The following is a 26,576-nucleotide window of genomic DNA, read 5'->3' as shown; positions in this document are numbered from 1 at the left end:
CAGACTATTGCTCGTTGGATTTGTAGTACAATTCAGCTTGCACATTCTGTGGCAGGCCTGCCACAGCCAAAATCTGTAAAAGTCCATTCCACACGGAAAGTGGGCTCATCTTGGGCGGCTGCCCGAGGGGTCTCGGCTTTACTTGGTCAGGGGCAAACACGTTTGCTAAATTCTACAAATTTGATACCCTGGCTGAGGAGGACCTGGAGTTCTCTCATTCGGTGCTGCAGAGTCATCCGCACTCTCCCGCCCGTTTGGGAGCTTTGGTATAATCCCCATGGTCCTTTCGGAGTCCCCAGCATCCACTAGGACGTCAGAGAAAATAAGAATTTACTTACCGATAATTCTATTTCTCATAGTCCGTAGTGGATGCTGGGCGCCCATCCCAAGTGCGGATTGTCTGCAATACTTGTACATAGTTATTGTTACAAAAAATCGGGTTATTATTGTTGTGAGCCATCTTTTTAGAGGCTCCTCTGTTATCATGCTGTTAACTGGGTTCAGATCACAAGTTGTACGGTGTGATTGGTGTGGCTGGTATGAGTCTTACCCGGGATTCAAAATCCTTCCTTATTGTGTACGCTCGTCCGGGCACAGTATCCTAACTGAGGCTTGGAGGAGGGTCATAGGGGGAGGAGCCAGTGCACACCAGGTAGTCTTAAAGCTTTTACTTTTGTGCCCAGTCTCCTGCGGAGCCGCTATTCCCCATGGTCCTTTCGGAGTCCCCAGCATCCACTACGGACTATGAGAAATAGAATTATCGGTAAGTAAATTCTTATTTTCTGTCGCCCAAGGATCCAAATCTGACAGAACCCAGACCTGGCTGAAGAGTCGAAGACGTGCCCCCACCGGCGCGTACTCCCGCAGTGGAGCCCCAGCGTCATGCGGTGGATTTTGTAGAAGCCGGGGAGGACTTCTGTTCCTGGGAACTAGCCGTAGCAGGCATTCTTTTCCCTCTACCCTTACCTCTGGCGAGGAAGGACGAGCCCCGACCTCCTCTGGACTTATGCGACCGAAAGGACTGCATCTGATATTGAGGTGTTTTCTTTTGCTGTGGGGGAACATAAGGCAAAAAAGAAGATTTATCCGTGGTAGCTGTGGAAACCAGGTCCACGAGGCCCTCCCCAAATAAAACCTCACTCTTGTAAGGCAAAGTTTCTATATGTCTCTTTGAATCATCATCACCCGTCCATTGGCGGGTCCACAGGGCTCGCCTAGCAGAAATTGCCATGGCATTGGCTCTTGAACCCAACAGCCCAACGTCTCTTGCAGCGTCTCTCATATATAACGCTGCGTCTTTAATATGACCCAAGGTCAATAAAACGCTTTCCTTATCTAGGGTGTCAATGTCAGATGACAAGTTATCTGCCCATGCTGCTATTGCGCTACATACCCATGCCGACGCTACTGCCGGTCTGAGCAAGGCACACGTATGTGTATAAATTGATTTTAAGGTCGTCTCCTGTCTGCGATCAGCAGGATCCTTGAGGGCTGCCATGTCTGGAGATGGTAGCGCCACCTTTTTGGACAAGCGCGTCAAAGCCTCGTCCACCCTAGGCGAGGATTCCCACCGTAACCTGTCCTGTGCGGGGAAAGGATATGCCATAAGAATTCTCTTGAGAATCTGCAGTTTCTTGTCCGGAGTTTCCCAAGCTTTTTCAAATAAAGCGTTCAGGTCATGAGAGGGGGGAAAGGTTACCTCCGGTTTCTTCTCCTTAAACATGCATACCCTCGTGTCAGGCACCGAGGGGTCCTCTGTGATATGCAAAACATCTTTTATTGCAATAATCATATAATGAATACTTTTGGCCACCCTTGGGTGTACCTTCGCATCATCGTAGTCGACACTGGAGTCAGAATCAGAGTCGGTATCAGTGTCTGCTACCTGGGACAGGGGACGTTTACGAGAGCCCGAAGGGCCTTGTGACACAGTCAAAGCCATGGATTGACTCCCTGCTTTTTCTCTGGACTCTGCTTTGTCCAATCTTTTATGTAATAAAGACACATTTGCATTTAAAACATTCCACATATCCAACCATCCAGGTGTCTGCGTCGCCGACGGAGACACCGCAATCATCTACTCTACCTCCTCCTTAGACGAGCCTTCCGCTTCAGACATGTCGACACACACGTACTGACACTCCCACACACACTGGGATATACAATTATGGGGACAGCCCCCCAATAAGGCCCTTTGGAGAGACAGAGAGTATGCCAGCACACACCCAGCGACACTGGAATAAAATCCCAGACTGTACAGCGCTCTTTTATAGAATAAATAATACACTCACTGCGCCAATTAAATGTGCCCCCCCCCCCCTCTTATTTGCCCTCTGTACTTGCTCAGCAGGGGAGAGTCCGGGCAGCAGCTTCACTGCAGCTTGATGTGGAGAAAAATGGCGCTGGTTAGTGCTGGAGGATCAAGCTCCGCCCCCTCAACGGCGGGCTTCGGTCCCGCTCAAATTCTTTATACTGGCGGGTTTTTTTTCAATATACTGCCTCCGCAGTATCTAATATATTAGCCAGTGTCCCTTGAGGTTAATATTGCTGCCCAGGGCGCCCCCCCCTGCGCCCTGCACCCGTACAGTGCCTTCTGTGTGTGTATGTGTGGGAGCAATGGCGCTCAGCATTACCGCTGCGCGGTACCTCAGTGAAGATCTGAAGTCTTCTGCCGCCTGTGAAGTCTTCTTTCTTCTTATACTCACCCGGCTTTTATCTTCCGGCTCTGTGAGGAGGACCGCGGCGCGGCTCCGGGACGAACAGCGAGGACGACACCTGTGTTCCGACCCTCTGGAGCCAATGGTGTCCAGTAGCCTAAGAAGCAGACCCTATCAGTTAAGTAGGTCTGCTTCTCTCTCCTCAGTCCCACGGTGCAGGGAGCCTGTTGCCAGCAGTGCTCCCTGAAAATAAAAAACCTAACAAAAGTCTTTTACAGAGAAACTCAGTAGAGCTCCCCTGCAGTGCACCCAGTCTCCTCTGGGCACAGGATCTAACTGAGGTCTGGAGGAGGGGCATAGAGGGAGGAGCCAGTGCACACCCATCTAAAGTCTTTAGAGTGCCCATGTCTCCTGCGGAGCCCGTCTATACCCCATGGTCCTTACGGAGTCCCCAGCATCCTCTAGGACGTAAGAGAACAAAAGTTAACTTGGGCCGCAGAAGTATGCGTTGTGGGCCGCAAGTTTGACATGTCTGATCTAGACTAACATTGCAGTTCAGAATTGTGCCAGAGTTTGTGCAACCCTTTTAAATATAAGATTGACTCTTGTAGGATCTCATCTTATAAGTAACAGCACACTAAATAGTACAGTGAATAGCTTCTCTTTAGATTGTTTGTATATAAAATGCCCATGCTCGTAACTTTAATAACAAATACTGATAGCAAAAATGAAAGGATGTGCACAAAGGCTAGACCTCTAAAGGCCCACACACAGGTCAGACTTGTCTGAGCAACAAGTCTGACCTGATTTTCCGACAGCTGCCCAGAAGGGCTACATCAGATATGCATCAAATAATGCTCATCAGATGCTTAAAATGCACCCTTGCTGTGCCGCTTTATCCTATGTGCTGCACATAGGATCTATAGGGTCCGATCCGATGCACATGGAAACGCGCATTGGATCCGACCTCATGTCAAACAGACGATTTGGACAGTTTTCATCTGATTTATCGGAACGATCTGTCTGAATCTGATAAAAACTGGGCAAATCGCACCTGTGTATGGGGGCCTTAAGACTGCAGCGGACTATACATTACTTGTGTTGTCATTTGTGTGTTGTTTTTTTGTTAGCTTAAGAGTGTTCTGCATTAGGCTGGTTCATTTTGCATTATTTTTAAACAAGAATAACTACCAGCAGATTACACAATTGGTTATTTTCCCACATTCTTTCTTATTTGGAGGTGATTTGGGACAGAATTTATGTGTTTGCGCTCTAGTCACTAGCAGACTGTTTTTATAAGCATTGTGTATAACAGAGAATAAGTTCAATAAACTGGTTGTAATGTATTGATTTTCCCATCTGTATTTATTTTTACATTATCCTATAGCTACATTAAACTATTTTCTGCTTGTACAACATAAACATGACCCTCAATGTAGGTGAGCACATGCTTAATAGACTCTGTATTAGCCTAGCTTTCCTGAAATTGAATGGAGCTGCTGCAGATTTCCATTGCAAAAACTAGGTGTTGACACATTGATATAGTGGAGTACAACTGGATTATTTCTGTGCCCAAGAGCAGTTTCACAGCAATAAATCTACCATGTGGTATTATGAACTGACCACTGGGGGTGTGCTTTATAGGAGCTGGTAACCACTTATGCAAATGAGGAGAGTTAGTGTATTCAGTGAGTGTACATATAATATCATTTTTAATACAAAGATTTGGTTGTTTTGCAGAACACTTTCTCATGTCTTCCTCTTTTTATGTAATGAACTACAACTGTTATCAATACAATAAGTGTCCTCTTTATAGCTGTGTTACCAACTATCGGATTTTATGTTTTTATTCACCTGCTCCTTTTTCACACTGGAATCCAGGTGACTGCTTCATACGGGATGTAGTGGCTTTACCGACGCCAGGATCCCGACCACTTACAATGCCAGCAGCCGGAATGCCGGCAAACAGGCTATTCCCACTTGTGGGTGTACACGACACCCATAGAGAGGGAATAGAACCTGTTGCAAGCTCAGAGAGCCACGAGCCTGCTGCGTGGTGAGTGCAGCGAGCCCGCAAGTGGCTCTGTTGCACTCACTCTCCAAGCATTCTGGCGGTTGGGATCCTGACCTCCAGGATCCCGACCACCGGCATTACAGCCCCAACCCCTTCATACAACTGCTCTTGTTTTTTTCCTGTGTCATTCATTGGGACTGTGAATGATACTACAAGGGAAGAAAGAAATTAAGAGAGGAGTAGAAGTGAATAGGAGGATAAAAAAAAGAAATTGCAGTCACAGACATTGCAGCTTCTGATTGGTCCTCAATCTCTCTCTATTCCCTTCTCAGTTTTTAAATGGCCTACATTATATTACAGAAATGTTGGAGCCCTCGCAAGAATGGTTGCATGAAGCAGAACCTGATTCTCATGGAAGGGGATGGAGCAGATGAGTAAAACTTAGCGAATAGATCAGGGGTTCCCAAACTCTGTCCTAAAGGCACCCTAATACCCCTTTCACACCAGAAATGCAGGGGCAAAACCCGGGAATTCTGCCACGGGCTCATGCAGGGACATTCCCGGGTTGGCACCTTTCACACCAGCAATTTTTGCCGGGACATCCCGGGTCTGCACCTTTCATGCTGAACCCGGGATGGCCCTGCATTTTCTGAAAATGGGCGTCTCAGAAAAGACACAAGACCAGGAAGTGCCCTGAATAGCCAGTCGGCATCAGTATAGGCAACCCGGGAAGGTGGGACATGACCCTGCACCATTCACACTGTCCAGGGTCCAGGGATTATCCCGGGACCAACCCTGGTCGATTGCAGGGTTGAAATGCGGGGACAGAAAACCCGGGTTTTTGTCCCTGTACCCTTTCACACCAAGAAATTTCCCGGGTTGATGCGCGTTCATGTGTTTTAACCCGGGAAATTTATGGCTGTGTGAAAGGGGTATAACAGTCCAAGTTTTAAGGATATCCATGGCTGAGCACAGATGGTTAAAAGTGACTAAGGTACTAGTTAATTCACCTGTGCTCAAGCATGGATATCCTTAAAACCTGGACTGTTAGGTTGCCTTGAGGACAGGGTTTAGCAACCCCTGGAATAGGTGATACAGCAGATTTTAACAATATTCTTAATATTCAGTAGGATCTGGAAGGGAATATATAATTGTGTTCATTACCGGTTAAGGCAAGTCTGGGAGAGGTCTGTGAACTGTTCTGATAAATGGGAAAAATCTTTGCTAATTCTTTGCTGACAGATATTAAGCATTTTATTTATGTGATAGCCTGTCAGATATGGTCTTGGGAATAAAGTTGTATGGCTCTATATACATTTTGTGTCTTCAAGTATAATCTTTCAGTAGTAGTCTCTAAATAGAGTGGTAATGAACGTTACACTGGAAGATATATCTGCCGATCAATTGATTGGCAGATATATCTATGGACAGATCGGGCAGTGTATTGAGCATACACACTGACCGATCCGTCGGGGACTGACGTCTTGAACTGGGTGGGCGTGTACACACGCCCGCCCAGTTCAGCTGTCAATCACCACCGGCCACCGCAGCATGTGTACGGGCGGGCGGCCGACCGCCCCGTACACACACAGCGACGTGCCGATATATATCTGTAGATATATTGTCTGTCGGCTGTGCTGCGGGGCCGACGCGATACGTCTGTGAACGACCGAGTTTACAGACGTATCGGCCGTACACACTGGCCGACGGACCCGCGATATATTGGCTGTTCAAGAGAACGGACGATATATCGGCCAGTGTGTACGGGCCTTTAGATGTAGACATATTTTATCTGATTATTTACTTTTAAAATGTGTGTGGTGACTTGGAGATCATCTTCATGGTATATACTGTAAGTTACAATTGTAGGATAAGCATCTAGGACAGTAATTGATGCTATTTTGGTGTTGCTCAGCAGCCACTGGATGCTATGCTTTTTTTTTTCAGCCTCTTCCTTGTGTCATTGTCCTAGTGATTTAGCTCTTATGATTTTCTGGGCCATATGCAGTTGCGGTCGAATTGCCGCAAATGTCGAAAAACGGGGCATTTTCGACAGTAAAAACATTCGACAATGCAATACAGTACTTTTCGTAAAAAAAAACGTCCGTTTCAGATTCGACTTTTTGCAATTCGACATTTGTCAAATTCGACATGTCTGCAATGGTAAAAATGCGGCTTTTCGACAAAAGTATACTCAATTGAAGAATGTCGATTTGACAACAGTGCTTTTCGACAGTCATTTCGTCAATTTGAGTCCGCCTCATTTTGCTGGTGAGATCTAATAATTTTTTTTAAAAACATGTCTTTTTGTTTTTGTTTTTTTATTGCTAATAGCATATCTATTTATATTAGAAGGGGTTATCTACTTGGTTTGTCTATTTAGGAGCCACAAGTATTATTTAATATATTTTTTAAAAGAATATATATATTTTTTTTTACTGACTAAAATAATATGGAGAGATCAGAGCATGTTTTTCAGTGGGAAGGGGTGGGAATGGGTTAAAAATCCTGGAAAAAAAATGCGTGGGGTCCCCACTCCTAAGCATAACCAGCCTTGGGCTCTTTGAGCCGGTCCTGGTTGTAAAAATACGGGGGAAAAGATGACAGGGGTTCTCCCGTATTTTAACAACCAGCATCGGGCTCTGTGTCCGGTCCTGGTGCAAACAATACGGGGGACAAAAGACGTAAGGGTCCCCCGTATTTTTCACACCAGCACCGGGCTCCACTAGCTGGAGAGATAATGCCACAGCCGGGGGACACTTTTATACCGGTCCCTGCGGCCGTGGCTTTAAATCCCCAACTAGTCACCCCTGGCCCCGGGGTACCCTGGAAGAGTGGGGACCCCTTAAATCAAAGGGTCCCCCCCGCCAGCCACCCAAGGGTGAAGCCCGAGGCTGCCCCCCCCCCCCCCCCATCCAAGTATCAAAATAAAGGATATTGGTTTTTTTGTAGCAGAACTACAAGTCCCAGCAAGCCTCCCCCGCAAGCTGGTACTTGGAGAACCACAAGTACCAGCATGCGGGGGGAAAACGGGTCCGCTGGTACCTGTAGTTCTACTGCAAAAAAAATACCCAAATAAAAACAGTACACACACACTGTGACAGTAAAACTTTATTACATACATGCACACCGACACACACATACTTACCTATGTTGACACGAAGTGTTGGTCCTCTTCACCAGAAGAATCCACGGGTACCTGTAAGTAAAATTATACTCACAAAAATCCTGTGTAGATCTGTCCTCTTTTGCTTGTAATCCACGTACTTGGCAAAATAATAAAACGCAAAACCCGATTCACGCACTGAAAGGGGTCCCATGTCTTACTATGAAATAGTTTAGGACCTGTCTTACGATGGTTATGCCTCCATCCCTGCTATAGCCTCTTCTCAGCTGTTGTCTTGCTGACAGTGGTAGCCGTTGGGGTGCATCCAGCCTCCCACTGTGCATTTTCGGAAACATGGGAGTGTCCAGAACCGTTATATAGGTTACATAAGAGAGGTGCAATAAAGTGTTATCTTTGGTGGTCACGCTACATTTGTTTTTTCTTGCAGTGCAGTTCAATTCTTGGTGGTGTATGTGAATGCAAATATTGCTGAGAATTACAGTAGAATTACATTGCAGATATTATTAAACTAAAATATGGTGATAGATTCAGAGTTTGGGAGGCGTAATGTTAAATTAAACTGTACAGTATTGTGTGCTGCATGCAAAAGAAGGAAGTACAGTATGCAAAAAATAAACAATATATAATTGCAACATGGTTTGTCAAGGTGCAAAGTTGCTGGATTATTAACATTTATTTAGTGCCAGCATACAGGTTGGCATTGTGACTTTATAGAAATATCAGGGTATAATTACATATAGATATAGTCACAATTTTGGCAGATCTCCGGTAAAAACATAATCCTTGCAAGCAATTAAATGCCAACATTTTGATGCTATTACATCTTCATCATGGAATAAAATATTAGTGTCCATACCTTTTATACCTTGCACCACACCATGTGAAACAGCAGTGTTCAGGACTGGAGGTGAGGTGCCTATAAATGACGTCACTACCTACCGTCCGTTGCCGTGACAACAAGTGCAAGTAAATGGCAACGGGCAGAAGGAATTGACGTAATTTGTGGGCACCTCACCTCCAGTCCTGGATGCCTCTGTTTCATGGGGTGTGGTGCAAAGTATCAGGTAAGGACATTATAATATTTTATTCCCTGATGACAATGTCATTAAATTGTATTAAAACGGCACTTAATTGCTTGTAAGGATGATTTTATTACCAAAGTTTCATGGAAATTGTGACTATATTGTGGGCTCTAGCTTGGAGAACCTACGGAGGGCAGTGGGGACGCTGTTTGGTCATTATTGGGAGTACTGCCCCATTTGTATACTCGTGCGCATACACACATACATTTATATCCTCATATATCATCGCTGCAGTCAGTCACGCCAAACAGCCCCTCGCAGCAAGTCAGGTCCCGCAAGACTCTGCTTGTTTTGGTCCTCTCTTTTGCCGAATGCGACTAGGACTCACTAGTAGACTGTGCTGATTAATTTGATGTAACACTTGTATATCTGTGTGTCTGAGTCTCTCCTACATTGGGAAAAATGACTGACATTAGCAGGGTTGTGCGAGAGCTGGCTGATCACTGGCGCCTAGAAGTACAGTATTTAGACATTCGCCGTGCATGTGTATCCCATCTGTTGCACTGTTGGCAGACACTGGGCACCACAGGTTGGGTGGAGACAAACACTAATTAAACTGGTACTACCATACCGTAGCAGGTCACATGAAGCCATATGGGGTCGAAAGAGACCACCTGCATAAATGGGGAATGAGGGGAGCAGCGACGGGTGGACCCACCACCACTTCACAATGTATTTTTCAAAATGTTTTGGTTTGAACTTACTGTAATCTAGCAGATGTCAATTTTTGTACACAGTGACGCATGAAACTAATTTGGATGAGGGCAATCTCTGGTAACGCCAATTAAAAATTATTATACATCTAATACACAACTGATGCTAATTTGTTTAAACTGTAAATAATATCTCTGCAAGCAGTAAAGTCTGATGACATTGCATATAATTGGTGAGGTTCTTGGATTGCTGTGACCTGTATGAAAAAGAAAAGCGTCTTACAGCCTTATGCATCTATATGGCCACAACTCCCTGGTGACTTCTATTATATATTCAATGTACAGATGTATCAGCGATGCGTATGCACAGATGCTTGCACCGCGTGTGCGACTAGCTGTGCCCGTCTGGGACTATTCGCACCCACGGTTTTATAATGGGAAGTCTATGGATCGTAGGTGCAAGTATACGCGCACTCCTGCGAACGTTCGCGTGCAGCACAGCAATCGACTCACAGGCCTGCCTAGTTGCCTGTCAAGCTGAGCTTGGCTATATCTGTACTTCACGTAGTGTATATCTTTGTGACTAATGTGACCATATAAAGAAACAAGGCTGTACACACAAACTTTTCTTTTATACAGGTCACTGATCTAAGTTTGCGACTACTAATGTGTTATTTATAATAGGCAATGTACAGTTTCTTCTTTTTATTATTAACAAGTTTTACTAATGAACACTAAAAGATTATCTTGAAGCTCACTATTTATACTTATATTAGCTCCCCTTGTGTATTATAGTTGAAGTTTAGTGTAGTACAGGTTTATTACTATTGTCGTCATTTTTAACCTTTATTTATATGGCGCCACAAGGGATCCACAGCGCCCAATTACAGAGTGCATAAACAAGTAAGTAAAACAAGAAAACTGTGGCTTACAGTACAAGACAATATAGGACAAGTACAGGGTATATTAACATAGTGGGTTATTCCGAGTTGATCGCAGCAAGCAACTTTTGCTGCTGGTAGGATCAACTAATCCCCGCCTATGGGGGAGTGTATTTTAGCATAGCAGGGCTGCGAACGCTTGTGTAGCCCTGCTATGCTAAAAAAGTTTCACGTTAAATAAGAGCAGCCCTGGACATATTTACCCTGTGCGACGGATCCAGCGATGATGGGGCCGGCTTTGTCATCAGACATCCACCCTCCGTTTTCCTGGACACACCTGCGTTTTCCTTACCACTCCCCGAAAACGGGCGCCAACAGACAGGTGGTGCCCCGGAACGCCTTCCTTCTGTCAATCTTCTTGCGGTCGCCGCTGCGACCGATTTCTTTGTTTCCAGCGTCGTAGCCTGGCGACTGGTTTGAACTGCGCATGCTCAGTTCCGACCCGATCGTACCGCTGCGAGGAAGTGCAGCGTGCGATCGGGTCGGAATGACCCCCATAGTTGCATCAGCAGATGACACTGAGATAAGTATCAGGGTGGCTGAGGGATTTGGTGCTGTCAAAGGTAGTACTATCTGTCACTTCCACAATAACTTATTATGCCCACAATATCAAATTTGTTTTGTGGACCGCATCCATTGTGTTGACTTTTGTGACATTTTTATGTTAAAGACATAATGTCCAATTCAGTTATTTTGCGCACCCTGCTGGGCGAGTTTAGCAATGGGCCGTCTATTGGAGCTCTGCAATTGTTGCTCCAGTCAAATGGCCATTACCTGTTAAGGCGCCTAACAGCTTCGGGTTTAGCTGCGCAATGTGGGTAAAACTGTATAAAAAGCCTGAATTGTTGTCCAACTGACTTTTTAACCCCTTTTCTCGCACCTCCGGGTGGTGTGAGAAAAATATGTTTGCCATGGCTAATGAGTGTCTATGGAAGCAACAATTAAATAGCTCAGACAAACACCCATTCCTTTAAACGGCTAGCAGGTGGCCACAATTGAATCGGCCCCCAAATGTTTAATACATGCTGTGCCTGTCCGAATCAACGGTTAATAGTGTTCTGGGGCTTCCCATTTTTTTTTAATGCTACTTTTTTTGTGACAGTGTTAAGCCATATCATGTTTTGGCATCAGGAGTGCAAGGTCATTATACATACACAGATAAAAGGGACAACTCTCGGGGACTTTTAAAGTGATAAAGTATATTGTAAACAATGTCACAACTGACTGATCACAATATACTTTCACTTTAAAAGTCCTTGAGTGCCATCATGTTAGGAATCGCATAGGACACTGAGGCCAATTTCCCTTTCTTTTTTTTAATACTGTATATGGTCTGATGGGGATATTTAATTGGGGTTGTGTATGGGATGCTGGAGGTCAGAATACATACAGCGGCATCCCGACCACCATAATACCAACATTTTGAATGAACTTAATTAATCCTACCACTTACTCTGGCTCGCTGGAATACTAACATTCAGGATTCCAGCACCTGTATTCTGAATGCCGGCAACCTGTCTGCCAGGATGCCAACTGCATCCCTTTAATATTGTGTTCCATCCTCCCATCTACAAGTTCATTACTAACCCCCACCCATCCCTCCTCCTCCTCCATGTGTACTGTACTGCTGTTTACCACTCATCGGGCTGTAAGATCTGTAATGTCTGCGGACCTGCAGAGCCCCCATGGGTTACTTAACTTAAGCTGTTTTCTTGTTTTTTCCTCGGAATTAGAAGGGTATCTCTTGCAGGCGGCAGCAGCATTACAGCGATGCCTCTGGGTGCAGACATATAGATTAGGTGCTACTTGCTGCTGGAGAGGCGGGATCCAAGGGCCTGGAAGAGGTTCATCGGGGCTATGAGAAGCGGCCATGGGAGCATCCCACGGGAGTCATCGCTACATTCGCCTCCTATCTTCCTTAACCACTTAACTTGTATGGTCAGATCATATGCAACCGTGCTGCCTCACAGTGTCCGATAGTTTTTGACAAGGAGCTCTGTTCTGCAGATCTGCATAATATAATATTTAAATATTTAATAAAATACTTTTCTCTGACGTCCTAGTGGATGCTGGGGACTCCGTCAGGACCATGGGGATTAGCGGCTCCGCAGGAGACAGGGCACAAAAATAAAGCTTTAGGATCAGGTGGTGTGCACTGGCTCCTCCCCCTATGACCCTCCTCCAAGCCTCAGTTAGGTTTTTGTGCCCGTCCGAGCAGGGTGCAATCTAGGTGGCTCTCCTAAAGAGCTTCTTAGAAAAAGTTTTTAGGTTTTTTATTTTACAGTGAGTCCTGCTGGCAAAAGGCTCACTGCAACGAGGGACTTAGGGGAGAAGAAGTGAACTCACCTGCGTGCAGGATGGATTGGCTTCTTAGGCTACTGGACACCATTAGCTCCAGAGGGATCGAACACAGGCCCAGCCATGGAGTCCGGTCCCGGAGCCGCGCCGCCGACCCCCTTGCAGATGCCGAAAAGTGAAGAGGTCCAGAAACCGGCGGCAGAAGACTTTTCAGTCTTCATGAGGTAGCGCACAGCACTGCAGCTGTGCGCCATTGTTGTCACACACTTCACACCAGCGGTCACGGAGGGTGCAGGGCGCTGCGGGGGGCGCCCTGGGCAGCAATGAGAATACCTTGTTCTGGCTAAAAAATACATCACATATAGCCCCTGGGGCTATATGGATGTATTTAACCCCTGCCAGGTCTCACAAACACCGGAGAAGAGCCCGCCGAAATAGGGGGCGGGGCCTATCTCCTCAGCACACCGCCATTTTCCTACTCAGCTCCGCTGCGAGGAAGGCTCCCAGGACTCTCCCCTGCACTGCACTACAGAAACAGGGTAAAACAGAGAGGGGGGGGCACTTTTTTGGCGTTTTTTGATATATTAAGCTGCTATAAGGGAGACAACACTTCTATAGGGTTGTTCCTATATATTTATAGCGCTTGGGTGTGTGCTGGCAAACTCTCCCTCTGTCTCCCCAAAGGGCTAGTGGGGTCCTGTCTTCGATAAGAGCATTCCCTGTGTGTCTGCTGTGTGTCGGTACGTGTGTGTCGACATGTATGAGGACGATGTTGGTGTGGAGGCGGAGCAATTGCCGGTAATGGTGATGTCACCCCCTAGGGAGTCGACACCGGAATGGATGGCTTTGTTTATGGAATTACGTGATAATGTCAGCACATTACAAAAATCAGTTGACGACATGAGACGGCCGGCAAACCAGTTAGTACCTGTACAGGCGTCTCAGACACCGTCAGGGGCTGTAAAACGCCCTTTACCTCAGTCGGTCGACACAGACCCAGACACGGACACCGAATCTAGTGTCGACGGTGAAGAAACAAACGTATTTTCCAGTAGGGCCACACGTTATATGATCACGGCAATGAAGGAGGCTTTGCATATCTCTGATACTGCATGTACCACAAAAAGGGGTATTATGTGGGGTCTGAAAAAACTACCTGTAGTTTTTCCTGAATCAGACGAATTGAATGAAGTGTGTGATGAAGCGTGGGTTAACCCCGATAGAAAACTGCTAATTTCAAAGAAGTTATTGGCATTATATCCTTTCCCGCCAGAGGTTAGGGCGCGCTGGGAAACACCCCCTAGGGTGGATAAGGCGCTCACACGCTTATCAAAACAAGTGGCGTTACCGTCTCCTGAGGCAGGAGGCTGGAAACTACCCTGAAAAGTATATACACTCATACTGGTGTTATACTGCGACCAGCCATCGCCTCTGCATGGATGTGCAGTGCTGGGGTGGTTTGGTCGGATTCCCTGACTGAAAATATTGATACCCTAGATAGGGACAGTATTTTATTGACTTTAGAGCAATTAAAGGATGCTTTTCTTTATATGCGAGATGCTCAGAGGGATATTTGCACTCTGGCATCGAGAGTAAGTGCGATGTCCATATCTGCCAGAAGAAGTTTATGGACGCGACAATGGTCAGGTGATGCGGATTCCAAACGGCATATGGAAGTATTGCCGTATAAGGGGGAGGAATTATTTGGGGTCGGTCTATCGGATTTGGTGGCCACGGCAACAGCCGGGAAATCCACCTTTTTACCTCAGGTCCCCTCCCAACAGAAAAAGACACCGTCTTTTCAGCCGCAGTCCTTTCGTTCCTATAGGAACAAGCGGGCGAAAGGACAGTCATATTTGCCCCGAGGCAAAGGAAAGGGTAAGAGAGTGCACCAAGCAGCTTCTTCCCAGGAGCAGAAGCCCCCCCCGGCTTCTGCAAAGCCCTCAGCATGACGTTGGGGCTTTACAAGCGGACTCAGGGGCGGTGGGGGGTCGACTCAAGAATTTCAGCGCACAGTGGGCTCACTCACAGGTGGACCCCTGGATCCTGCAGATAGTATCTCAGGGTTACAGGTTGGAATTCGAGAAGTCTCCCCCTCGCCGGTTCCTAAAGTCTGCTCTGCCAACGTCTCCCTCAGACAGGGCGACGGTATTGGAAGCCATTCACAAGCTGTATTCTCAGCAGGTGATAGTCAAGGTACCCCTCCTACAACAGGGAAAGGGGTATTATTCCACACTATTTGTGGTACCGAAGCCGGACGGCTCGGTAAGACCTATTCTAAATCTGAAATCTTTGAACCTGTACATACAAAAATTCAAGTTCAAGATGGAGTCACTCAGAGCAGTGATAGCGAATCTGGAAGAAGGGGACTTTATGGTGTCCCTGGACATCAAGGATGCTTACCTGCATGTCCCAATTTGCCCTTCACATCAAGGGTACCTCAGGTTCGTGGTGCAAAACGGTCATTATCAGTTTCAGACGCTGCCGTTTGGATTGTCCACGGCACCTCGGGTCTTTACCAAGGTAATGGCCGAAATGATGTTTCTTCTGCGAAGAAAAGGCGTATTAATTATCCCTTACTTGGACGATCTCCTGATAAGGGCAAGGTCCAGGGAACAGCTGGGGGACGTAGTAGCACTAACCCAAGTAGTGCTGCAACAGCACGGGTGGATTCTGAATTTTCCAAAATCTCAATTGACCCCGACGACACGTCTGCTGTTCCTAGGAATGATTCTGGACACGGTTCAGAAAAAGGTGTTTCTTCCGGAGGAGAAAGCCAGGGAGTTATCCGAACTTGTCAGGAACCTCCTAAAACCAGGGAAAGTGTCTGTGCATCAATGCACAAGAGTCCTGGGAAAGATGGTGGCTTCTTACGAAGCGATTCCATTCGGCAGATTCCACGCACGAACTTTCAGTGGGATCTGCTGGACAAATGGTCCGGATCGCATCTGCAGATGCATCAGCGGATAACCTTATCGCCACGGACAAGGGTGTCTCTTCTGTGGTGGTTGCAGAGTGCTCATCTGTTAGAGGGCCGCAGATTCGGCATACAGGACTGGGTCCTGGTGACCACGGATGCCAGTCTGAGAGGCTGGGGAGCGGTCACACAGGGAAGAAACTTCCAGGGAGTATGGTCAAGCCTGGAGATGTCTCTTCACATAAATATACTGGAGCTAAGAGCGATTTACAATGCTCTAAGCCTGGCAAAACCCCTGCTTCAGGGTCAGCCGGTGTTGATCCAGTCGGACAACATCACGGCAGTCGCCCACGTAAACAGACAGGGCGGCACAAGAAGCAGGAGAGCAATGGCAGAAGCTGCAAGGATTCTTCGCTGGGCGGAAGATCATGTGATAGCACTGTCAGCAGTGTTCATTCCGGGAGTGGACAACTGGGAAGCAGACTTCCTCAGCAGACACGATCTACACCCGGGAGAGTGGGGACTTCATCCAGAAGTCTTCCACATGATTGTGAACCGTTGGGAAAAACCAAAGGTGGATATGATGGCGTCTCGCCTCAACAAAAAACTGGACAGGTATTGCGCCAGGTCAAGAGACCCTCAGGCAATAGCTGTGGACGCTCTGGTAACACCGTGGATGTTCCAGTCAGTGTATGTGTTTCCTCCTCTGCCTCTCATACCAAAAGTACTGAGAATTATACGGCAAAGGGGAGTAAGAACGATACTCGTGGCTCCGGATTGGCCAAGAAGAACTTGGTACCCGGAACTTCAGGAGATGCTCACGGAAGATCCGTGGCCTCTACCTCTAAGACGGGACCTGCTTCAGCAGGGACCGTGTCTATTCCAAGACTTACCGCGGCTGCGTTTGACTGCATGGCGGTTGAACGCCAAATTCTAAGGGAAAAAGGCATTCCGGAAGAGGTCATTCCTACACTGGTAAAAGCCAGGAAGGAGGTGACTGCACAACATTATCACCGCATTTGGAGAAAATATGTTGCGTGGTGTGAGGCCAGGAAGGCCCCCACGGAGGAATTTCAATTGGGTCAATTCCTACATTTCCTGCAAACAGGATTGTCTATGGGCCTCAAATTGGGGTCCATTAAGGTTCAAATTTCGGCCCTGTCGATTTTCTTCCAGAAAGAATTGGCTTCAGTTCCTGAAGTCCAGACTTTTGTAAAAGGAGTACTACATATACAGCCCCCGGTTGTGCCCCCAGTGGCTCCGTGGGACCTTAATGTAGTTTTGGATTTTCTCAAATCCCATTGGTTTGAGCCACTCAAATCGGTGGATTTGAAATATCTTACATGGAAAGTAACCATGCTACTGGCCCTGGCTTCAGCCAGGAGAGTGTCAGAATTGGCGGCTTTATCGTATAAAAGCCCATATCTGATTTTCCATTCGGACAGGGCAGAACTGCGGACGCGTCCTCAGTTTCTGCCTAAGGTGGTGTCAGCGTTTCACCTGAACCAGCCTATTGTGGTGCCTGCGGCTACTAGCGATTTGGAGGATTCCAAGTTGCTGGACGTTGTCAGGGCATTGAAAATATATATTTCAAGGACGGCTGGAGTCAGAAAATCTGACTCGCTGTTTATACTGTATGCACCAAACAAGTTGGGTGCTCCTGCTTCTAAGCAGACGATTGCTCGTTGGATTTGTAGCAGGCCTGCCACAGCCTAAATCTGTCAAGGCCCATTCCACAAGGAAGGTGGGCTCATCCTGGGCGGCTGCCCGAGGGGTCTCGGCATTACAACTCTGCCGAGCAGCTACGTGGTCGGGGGAGAACACGTTTGTAAAATTCTACAAATTTGATACCCTGGCTAAAGAGGACCTGGAGTTCTCTCATTCGGTGCTGCAGAGTCATCCGCACTCTCCCGCCCGTTTGGGAGCTTTGGTATAATCCCCATGGTCCTGACGGAGTCCCCAGCATCCACTAGGACGTCAGAGAAAATAAGATTTTACTTACCGATAAATCTATTTCTCGTAGTCCGTAGTGGATGCTGGGCGCCCATCCCAAGTGCGGATTGTCTGCAATACTTGTACATAGTTATTGTTACAAAAAAATCGGGTTGTTATTGTTGTGAGCCGTCTGTTCAGAGGCTCCTACGTTTGTCATACTGTTAACTGGGTTCAGATCACAAGTTGTACGGTGTGATTGGTGTGGCTGGTATGAGTCTTACCCGGGATTCAAAATCCTTCCTTATTGTGTACGCTTGTCCGGGCACAGTATCCTAACTGAGGCTTGGAGGAGGGTCATAGGGGGAGGAGCCAGTGCACACCACCTGATCCTAAAGCTTTATTTTTGTGCCCTGTCTCCTGCGGAGCCGCTAATCCCCATGGTCCTGACCGAGTCCCCAGCATCCACTACGGACTACGAGAAATAGATTTATCGGTAAGTAAAATCTTATTTCTCTGACGTCTTAGTGGATGCTGGGACTCCGTAAGGACCATGGGGAATAGCGGCTCCGCAGGAGACAGGGCACAAAATAAAAGCTTAAGGATCAGGTGGTGTGCACTGGCTCCTCCCCCTATGACCCTCCTCCAAGCCTCAGTTAGATTTTTGTGCCCGGCCGAGAAGGGTGCAATCTAGGTGGCTCTCCTGAGCTGCTTAGAATAAAAGTTTAGTTTAGGATTTTTTATTTTCAGTGAGTCCTGCTGGCAACAGGCTCACTGCATCGTGGGACTAAGGGGAGAAGAAACGGACTCACCTGAGTGCAGAGTGGATCGGGTTTCTTAGGCTACTGGACATTAGCTCCAGAGGGACGATCACAGGTTCAGCCTGGATTGGTCACCGGAGCCGCGCCGCCGTCCCCCTTACAGAGCCAGAAGAGACGAAGAGGTCCGGTGAAATCGGCGGCAGAAGACGATCCTGTCTTCAGACTAAGGTAGCGCACAGCACCGCAGCTGTGCGCCATTGCTCTCAGCACACTTCACACTCCGGTCACTGAGGGTGCAGGGCGCTGGGGGGGGAGCGCCCTGAGACGCAATATTACAGTATATACCTTAGGTGGCTAAAAAGAATACATCACATATAGCTCCTGGGCTATATGGATGTATTTTACCCCTGCCATTTTACACAGAAAAAGCGGGAGATAAGGACGTCGTGAAGGGGCGGAGCCTATCTCCTCAGCACACAAGCGCCATTTTCCCTCACAGCTCCGCTGGAAGGACGGCTCCCTGACTCTCCCCTGCAGTCCTGCTTCAGAATCAGGGTAAAAAAGAGAAGGGGGGGCACGTTTGGCAGCAAATAAATATATTAACAGCAGCTATAAGGGAGTAACACTTATATAAGGTTATCCCTGTATATATATATAGCGCTGGGTGTGTGCTATCAGAGCATTCCCGGTGTGTGTGCTGTGTGTCGGTACGCGTGTGTCGACATGTATGAGGAGGAAAATGATGTGGAGGCGGAGCAGTTGCCTGTGTTGGTGATGTCACCCCCTAGGGAGTCGACACCTGACTGGATGATTGTATTTAAACAATTAAGTGATAATGTCAGCAATTTGCAAAAAACTGTTGACGACATGAGACAGCCGGCAAATCAATTAGTGCCTGTCCAGGCGTCTCAGACACCGTCAGGGGCGCTAAAACGCCCGTTACCTCAGTGGGTCGACACAGACCCTGACACAGATACTGAGTCTAGTGTCGACGGTGACGAGACAAACGTAATGTCCAGTAGGGCCACACGTTACATGATCACGGCAATGAAAGAGGCATTGAACCTTTCTGACACTACAAGTACCACAAAGAAGGGTATTATGTGGGGTGAGAAAAAACTACCAATAGTTTTTCCTGAGTCAGAGGAAATAAATGAGGTGTGTGAAAAAGCGTGGGTTTCCCCCGATAAAAAACAGCTAATTTCTAAAAAATTATTAGCATTATATCCTTTCCCGCCAGAGGTTAGGGCGCGTTGGGAAACACCCCCTAGGGTAGATAAGGCGCTCACACGTTTATCTAAACAAGTAGCGTTACCGTCTCCTGATACGGCCACCCTCAAAGAACCAGCTGATAGAAGGCTGGAAAATATCCTAAAAAGTATATACACACATACTGGTGTTATACTGCGACCAGCAATCGCCTCAGCCTGGATGTGCAGTGCTGGAGTCGCATGGTCGGATTCCCTGACTGAGAATATTGATACCCTGGATAGGGACAATATTTTGTTAACTATAGAACATTTAAAGGATGCATTACTATATATGCGTGATGCACAGAGGGATATTTGCACCCTGGCATCAAGAGTAAGTGCTATGTCCATCTCTGCCAGAAGAGCGTTATGGACGCGACAGTGGTCAGGGGATGCGGATTCCAAACGGCACATGGAAGTATTGCCGTATAAAGGGGATGAGTTATTTGGGGCTGGTCTATCGGACCTGGTGGCCACGGCAACGGCTGGAAAATCCACCTTTTTACCCCAGGTCACTCCACATCAGCAGAAAAAGACACCGTCTTTTCAAACTCAGTCCTTTCGTTCCCATAAGTACAAGCGAGCAAAAGGCCACTCTTTTCTGCCCCGGGGCAGAGGAAGAGGAAAAAGACTGCACCATGCAGCCGCTTCCCAGGAGCAGAAGCCCTCCCCTGCTTCTGCCAAGTCTTCAGCATGACGCTGGGGCTTTACAAGCAGACTCAGATATGGTGGGGGCCCGTCTCAAGAATTTCAACGCGCAGTGGGCTCACTCGCAAGTGGATCCCTGGATTCTACAGGTAGTATCGCAGGGGTACAAACTGGAATTCGAGGCGTTTCCCCCTCGTCGGTTCCTGAAGTCTGCTTTACCAAAGTCTCCCTCCGACAGGGAGGCAGTTTTGGAAGCCATTCACAAGCTGTATTCCCAGCAGGTGATAATCAAGGTACCCCTCCTGCAACAAGGAAAGGGGTATTATTCCACGCTGTTTGTGGTACCGAAGCCGGACGGCTCGGTGAGACCAATTTTAAATCTGAAATCCTTGAACACTTACATAAAAAGGTTCAAATTCAAGATGGAGTCACTCAGAGCAGTGATAGCGAACCTGGAAGAAGGGGACTATATGGTGTCTCTGGACATCAAAGATGCTTATCTCCACGTCCCAATATACCCTTCTCACCAAGGGTACCTCAGGTTTGTAGTACAAAACTGTCATTATCGGTTTCAGACGCTGCCGTTTGGATTGTCCACGGCACCTCGGGTCTTTACCAAGGTAATGGCCGAAATGATGATTCTTCTACGAAGAAAAGGCATTTTAATTATCCCTTACTTGGACGATCTCCTGATAAGGGCAAGATCCAGGGAACAGTTAGAAGTCGGAGTAGCACTATCTCAGGTAGTGTTACGTCAGCACGGGTGGATTCTAAATATTCCAAAATTGCAGCTGATTCCAACGACACGTCTACTGTTCCTAGGAATGATTCTGGACACAGTCCAGAAGAAGGTGTTTCTCCCGGAGGAGAAGGCCAGGGAGTTATCCGAGCTAGTCAGGAACCTCCTAAAACCAGGCCAGGTCTCAGTGCATCAGTGCACGAGGGTCCTGGGAAAAATGGTGGCTTCTTACGAAGCGATTCCATTCGGAAGATTCCATGCAAGAACATTTCAGTGGGATCTACTGGACAAATGGTCCGGATCGCATCTGCAGATGCATCAGCGGATAACCCTGTCGCCAAGGACAAGGGTGTCTCTCCTGTGGTGGCTGCAGAGTGCTCATCTACTAGAGGGCCGCAGATTTGGCATTCAGGATTGGATCCTGGTAACCACGGATGCCAGCCTGAGAGGCTGGGGAGCAGTCACACAGGGAAGGAATTTCCAGGGCCTGTGGTCAAGCATGGAAACATCTCTTCATATAAACATTCTGGAACTAAGGGCCATTTACAATGCCCTAAGTCAAGCAAAACCTCTGCTTCAGGGTCAGGCGGTGTTGATCCAATCGGACAACATCACGTCAGTCGCCCACGTAAACAGACAGGGCGGCACGAGAAGCAGGAGGGCAATGGCAGAAGCTGCAAGGATTCTTCGCTGGGCGGAAAATCATGTGATAGCACTGTCAGCAGTTTTCATTCCGGGAGTGGACAACTGGGAAGCAGACTTCCTCAGCAGACACGACCTTCACCCGGGAGAGTGGGGACTTCACCCAGAAGTCTTCCACCTGATTGTAAACCGTTGGGAAAAACCAAAGGTGGACATGATGGCGTCACGTCTAAACAAAAAACTGGACAGATATTGCGCCAGGTCAAGGGACCCTCAGGCAATAGCAGTGGACGCTCTGGTAACGCCGTGGGTGTACCAGTCAGTGTATGTGTTCCCTCCTCTGCCTCTCATACCAAAAGTACTGAGAATCATAAGAAGGAGAGGAGTAAGAACTATACTCGTGGTCCCGGATTGGCCAAGAAGGACTTGGTACCCGGAACTTCAAGAGATGCTCACGGACGAACCGTGGCCTCTACCTCTAAGAAAGGACCTGCTACTGCAGGGGCCTTGTCTGTTCCAAGACTTACCGCGGCTGCGTTTGACGGCATGGCGGTTGAACGCCGGATCCTGAGGGAAAAAGGCATTCCAGAAGAAGTCATTCCTACTCTGGTTAAAGCCAGGAAGGACGTAACCGCAAAACATTATCACCGCATTGGCGTAAATATGTTGCGTGGTGTGAGGCCAAGAGGGCCCCTACAGAGGAATTTCAACTGGGTCGTTTCCTTCATTTCCTGCAAACAGGACTGTCTATGGGCCTAAAATTAGGGTCCATTAAGGTTCAAATTTCGGCCCTGTCGATTTTCTTCCAGAAAGAACTGGCTTCAGTACCTGAAGTTCAGACATTTGTAAAAGGGGTGCTGCACATACAGCCTCCTTTTGTGCCTCCAGTGGCACCTTGGGATCTCAACGTGGTGTTGAGTTTTCTAAAGTCACATTGGTTTGAACCACTTTCCACTGTGGACTTGAAATATCTCACATGGAAGGTGTCGATGCTGTTAGCCTTGGCTTCAGCCAGGCGTGTGTCAGAATTGGCGGCTTTATCATATAAAAGCCCTTACTTAATTTTTCATTCTGACAGGGCGGAATTGAGGACTCGTCCTCAATTTCTACCTAAGGTGGTTTCTGCATTTCACATGAACCAACCTATTGTGGTACCTGCGGCTACCAGGGACTTAGAGGACTCTAAGTTGCTTGACGTTGTCAGGGCCTTAAAAATATATGTTTCCAGGACGGCTGGAGTCAGAAAATCTGACTCGCTGTTTATCCTGTATGCACCCAACAAGCTGGGTGCCCCTGCTTCTAAGCAGACGATTGCTCGTTGGATTTGTAGTACAATTCAGCTTGCACATTCTGTGGCAGGCCTGCCACAGCCAAAATCAATAAAAGCCCATTCCACAAGGAAAGTGGGCTCATCTTGGGCGGCTGCCCGAGGGGTCTCGGCTTTACAACTTTGCCGAGCAGCTACTTGGTCAGGGGCAAACACGTTTGCTAAATTCTACAAATTTGATACCCTGGCTGAGGAGGACCTGGAGTTCTCTCATTCGGTGCTGCAGAGTCATCCGCACTCTCCCGCCCGTTTGGGAGCTTTGGTATAATCCCCATGGTCCTTACGGAGTCCCAGCATCCACTAGGACGTCAGAGAAAATAAGATTTTACTTACCGATAAATCTATTTCTCGTAGTCCGTAGTGGATGCTGGGCGCCCATCCCTAGTGCGGATTGTCTGCAATACTTGTATATAGTTATTGTTACAAAAATTCGGGTTATTATTGTTGTGAGCCATCTTTTCAGAGGCTCCCTTGCGTTTATCATACTGTTAACTGTGTTCAGATCACAAGTTGTACGGTGTGATTGGTGTGGCTGGTATGAGTCTTACCCGGGATTCAATATCCTTCCTTATTATGTACGCTCGTCCGGGCACAGTATCCTAACTGAGGCTTGGAGGAGGGTCATAGGGGGAGGAGCCAGTGCACACCACCTGATCCTTAAGCTTTTATTTTGTGCCCTGTCTCCTGCGGAGCCGCTATTCCCCATGGTCCTTACGGAGTCCCAGCATCCACTACGGACTACGAGAAATAGATTTATCGGTAAGTAAAATCTTATTTTTTAAACTCTAAAAAAAAAATGATCAAAACTATTACCTGAACGGTTTTCAAAGGGAAAAATCATCAGTTAAGTGGTTAGCTCTGTATCTCTGGGAAAAATCATCAGTTAAGTGGTTAACAAGACTTGTTACACTTCGGCACAGAGGAAGCGCTGAGGCATTATAGGTTTATTTAATAAGTGTCAGAAGCTGCCGTCTTGTCGGAAAGACTGCAGCTTCCGATAGAAATAGGTTGGAAGGGGTTCCGACCTATTCATTAGAGGTAGTTTTTTTTTCCGGTAAGTCGGGAATTCCCGACTTGTCGGAAAACACGTGGATCGGCGGAATAGCCGCGGATCCACTTACTTTTGTCAGAAACAAGGCCAAATCCGATAGTTGGATTGAGGTGAGCGAAGCGGCGACCTTTGGTAATCGGTGCGGCGGCTATGGGGAGCGGGGATGAGAGGTACAATGACAGCCGTCCCCCGGCCAGGTACCTCTCTCCCTGCAGCGCAGCACTGGACGTGTTGTGTGGCTACAGCAGCTCCCTGTGTTCTCACACACGGGTAGCTGCTGACAGCCGCACAGACACCGGCCAAATCTGACAGTCTGATTTGGCCATTCTTTGAATAGGGGTTGTCAGATCCATTCTGACAAATGCATGTCGGAATGGATCCGACTCTTATTGAATATACCCCTATGTGGTACAGCCTGATTGTGGTAACTTCCTTTGAACATCTCTGTAGCTATAATCCTGGCTGTGGAGGTGCTCCATTTCAATTCTCTTTACTCGTTGCTAACCCCTTCATATCTGAAGTCCAAGGATCTAGTTAAACCAAAATGGGAGCAGGACTTGTGTATCAGTTTTGAGGATGATGATTGGACAGACGGAATTGGAGTGACTAAATCTCCTTAGTATTAATGTAAAGGAAACTTAATTTAAAGTGTATTCATGCTTGTAAATGGTTCCCACAAAATTGCATCTGATTTTCCCAGGGTCCTCAGGCGTTTGCTGGCTGCAGTGTGGCCACATCGACTATTATATGCACGTGTGGTGAGAATGCCCCACAATATAGAAATATTAGGAAGAAATAGCGTCTCTGGTGATTAAGGTGATCTGCGTCTCCTCACCAAAGAAACCCTTACATACACTACTAGGCAAACCCATTAGATCCCCCTCTAAACCTCAAAACAAACTTTGTGGCCATATTTACAACGCAGCTAAACTTTTAATTGCTGCTAACTGGAAGCAAATCAAGGCTCTGTCAATGTCACCCCTACTTAATAAAATGTGGTAATTTTAAAATATATAACTGCCCTCCTTCATGACACTTATAAATGCCACACTGCTTGTGAACCTTGGTACTCTACATTCCACAGACTGTTGCCTGGAATAGAATGAAGCTTGTCTTCTATAGGTTCTGCAGTGTTCCACATGTTGCCTTATGCCCCCTAACCCTCCTTTTCATCCCTCCTCTTTCCCCATTATACTGTTGTTCTACATTTGCTATGTTATGTTTTTGAGTCGTCTCTGCTTTGTTACTATAAGTAACAAAAATAAATAGTACAATAGCAAAGCTGCACACATTTTGGTTTTATGTATCAATGTTTTATTTGTGATTATATGTACATGACGTGATTGTTTTCTGTTGTACATCTCTTTGCAACTATTATGCTAAATAGATAAAAAAAGATGAATACAAACTAACATGTTGCCTAATCAAACATATGTAGTTTTGATGACAATACCCCTTTTACGTTTCCAAATTTTAGTGTATATCTGGAATTACATCCTGGTTACATGTAACTTTCACATGTTCTTCTAAATATTTCATTTACTTATTGAATTTTGATGTTCTTTTGTAGGATCGAACTAGAACATTTGACATGCACTCACTGGAAAGCTCACTGATTGACATAATGAGAGCAGAAAATGATTCTCTGAAAGGTAACTGTTTAGTTTCATGGCCCTTTTCTTTTGAAATTTGATTTTAAGTCTGTTTATTAAATGTAACAAGAAGCTTGTTAAGTTATGGAGGCTGTCAGTATATGCAGTAGAAAATCTATGTGTGCTGGGTTTTATTTATTTTTTGGTAGAGCCTTGATATATACTGTCTAACTATGTAATGCTTATTTGTGCTTTTTCATTGCATGATGTACTGTTAGTTTTTCCACACTTTGTTTTTATGTTGAAACACATGGGTGTGTCGTAGATCCAGCAGTACTTTTTACAGCGTGTTGGTGATCTAGAACAGTATAAATATCCTGCAAACTAAGGTCCCTACCATACATACTCACTGATGTGGGAGTCTGCAGCGCATCTGGAAGTGGATGCACCTTGGCATACCAGCTTTCACATTCCACTTTCATTTTCCTTAACTGAGTCAAATAACTCCTTTATCCTACTCCACATGCTGTATCCTTTGTTTTGCTATCCGCAATTATTATCATTATATGTTGATTTTGTTTTTTTCATTTTTTTTAGGGGATGAACATGAGGTATTGCTCAAAAAAAATATGTATTCTGCTTTAGATGAAAATGATGAGGCAGACTTCACATTTAGGGGTATATGCAATAGCGGGCGAATTCGCGGCAATTATCGCCGTTTTTTCAATTCGACCAAATTCGCCAGGTGAATTCCGGAAGGTGGCTTCCGGAATTCACCATATGCAATGAAAAACGGATTCGCCAGAGTCGCGGGCGAAAATCGGCCGATTTGGCGGATTTTGCCGCGATTTTAAAAAACGGGAAAAAACGGGGAAAAACCCGAAAAAAAAATGGCGTGGGGTCCCCCCTCCAAAGCATAACCAGCCTCGGGCTCATCGAGCTGGT

At 46.7% G+C, this 26,576-nt stretch overlaps 1 protein-coding gene across 3 annotated transcripts in view; it reads left to right on the top strand.

Moving 5' to 3' along the window:
- Positions 1-26,576, top strand: part of CPEB4 (cytoplasmic polyadenylation element binding protein 4) — a 296,939-nt gene that overhangs the window by 92,252 nt on the left and 178,111 nt on the right. For all 3 annotated transcript variants that reach the window (XM_063928058.1, XM_063928060.1, XM_063928059.1), the window contains exon 3: positions 25,610-25,691. In XM_063928058.1, the coding sequence (XP_063784128.1) occupies positions 25,610-25,691 (82 nt within the window). The remainder of the gene's footprint in view (positions 1-25,609; positions 25,692-26,576) is intronic.

Source organism: Pseudophryne corroboree, chromosome 6, assembly GCF_028390025.1.
Source record: "Pseudophryne corroboree isolate aPseCor3 chromosome 6, aPseCor3.hap2, whole genome shotgun sequence".
Classification (NCBI taxonomy): Eukaryota; Metazoa; Chordata; class Amphibia; order Anura; family Myobatrachidae; genus Pseudophryne; species Pseudophryne corroboree.
This window is presented reverse-complemented; position numbering and strand designations above follow the sequence as displayed.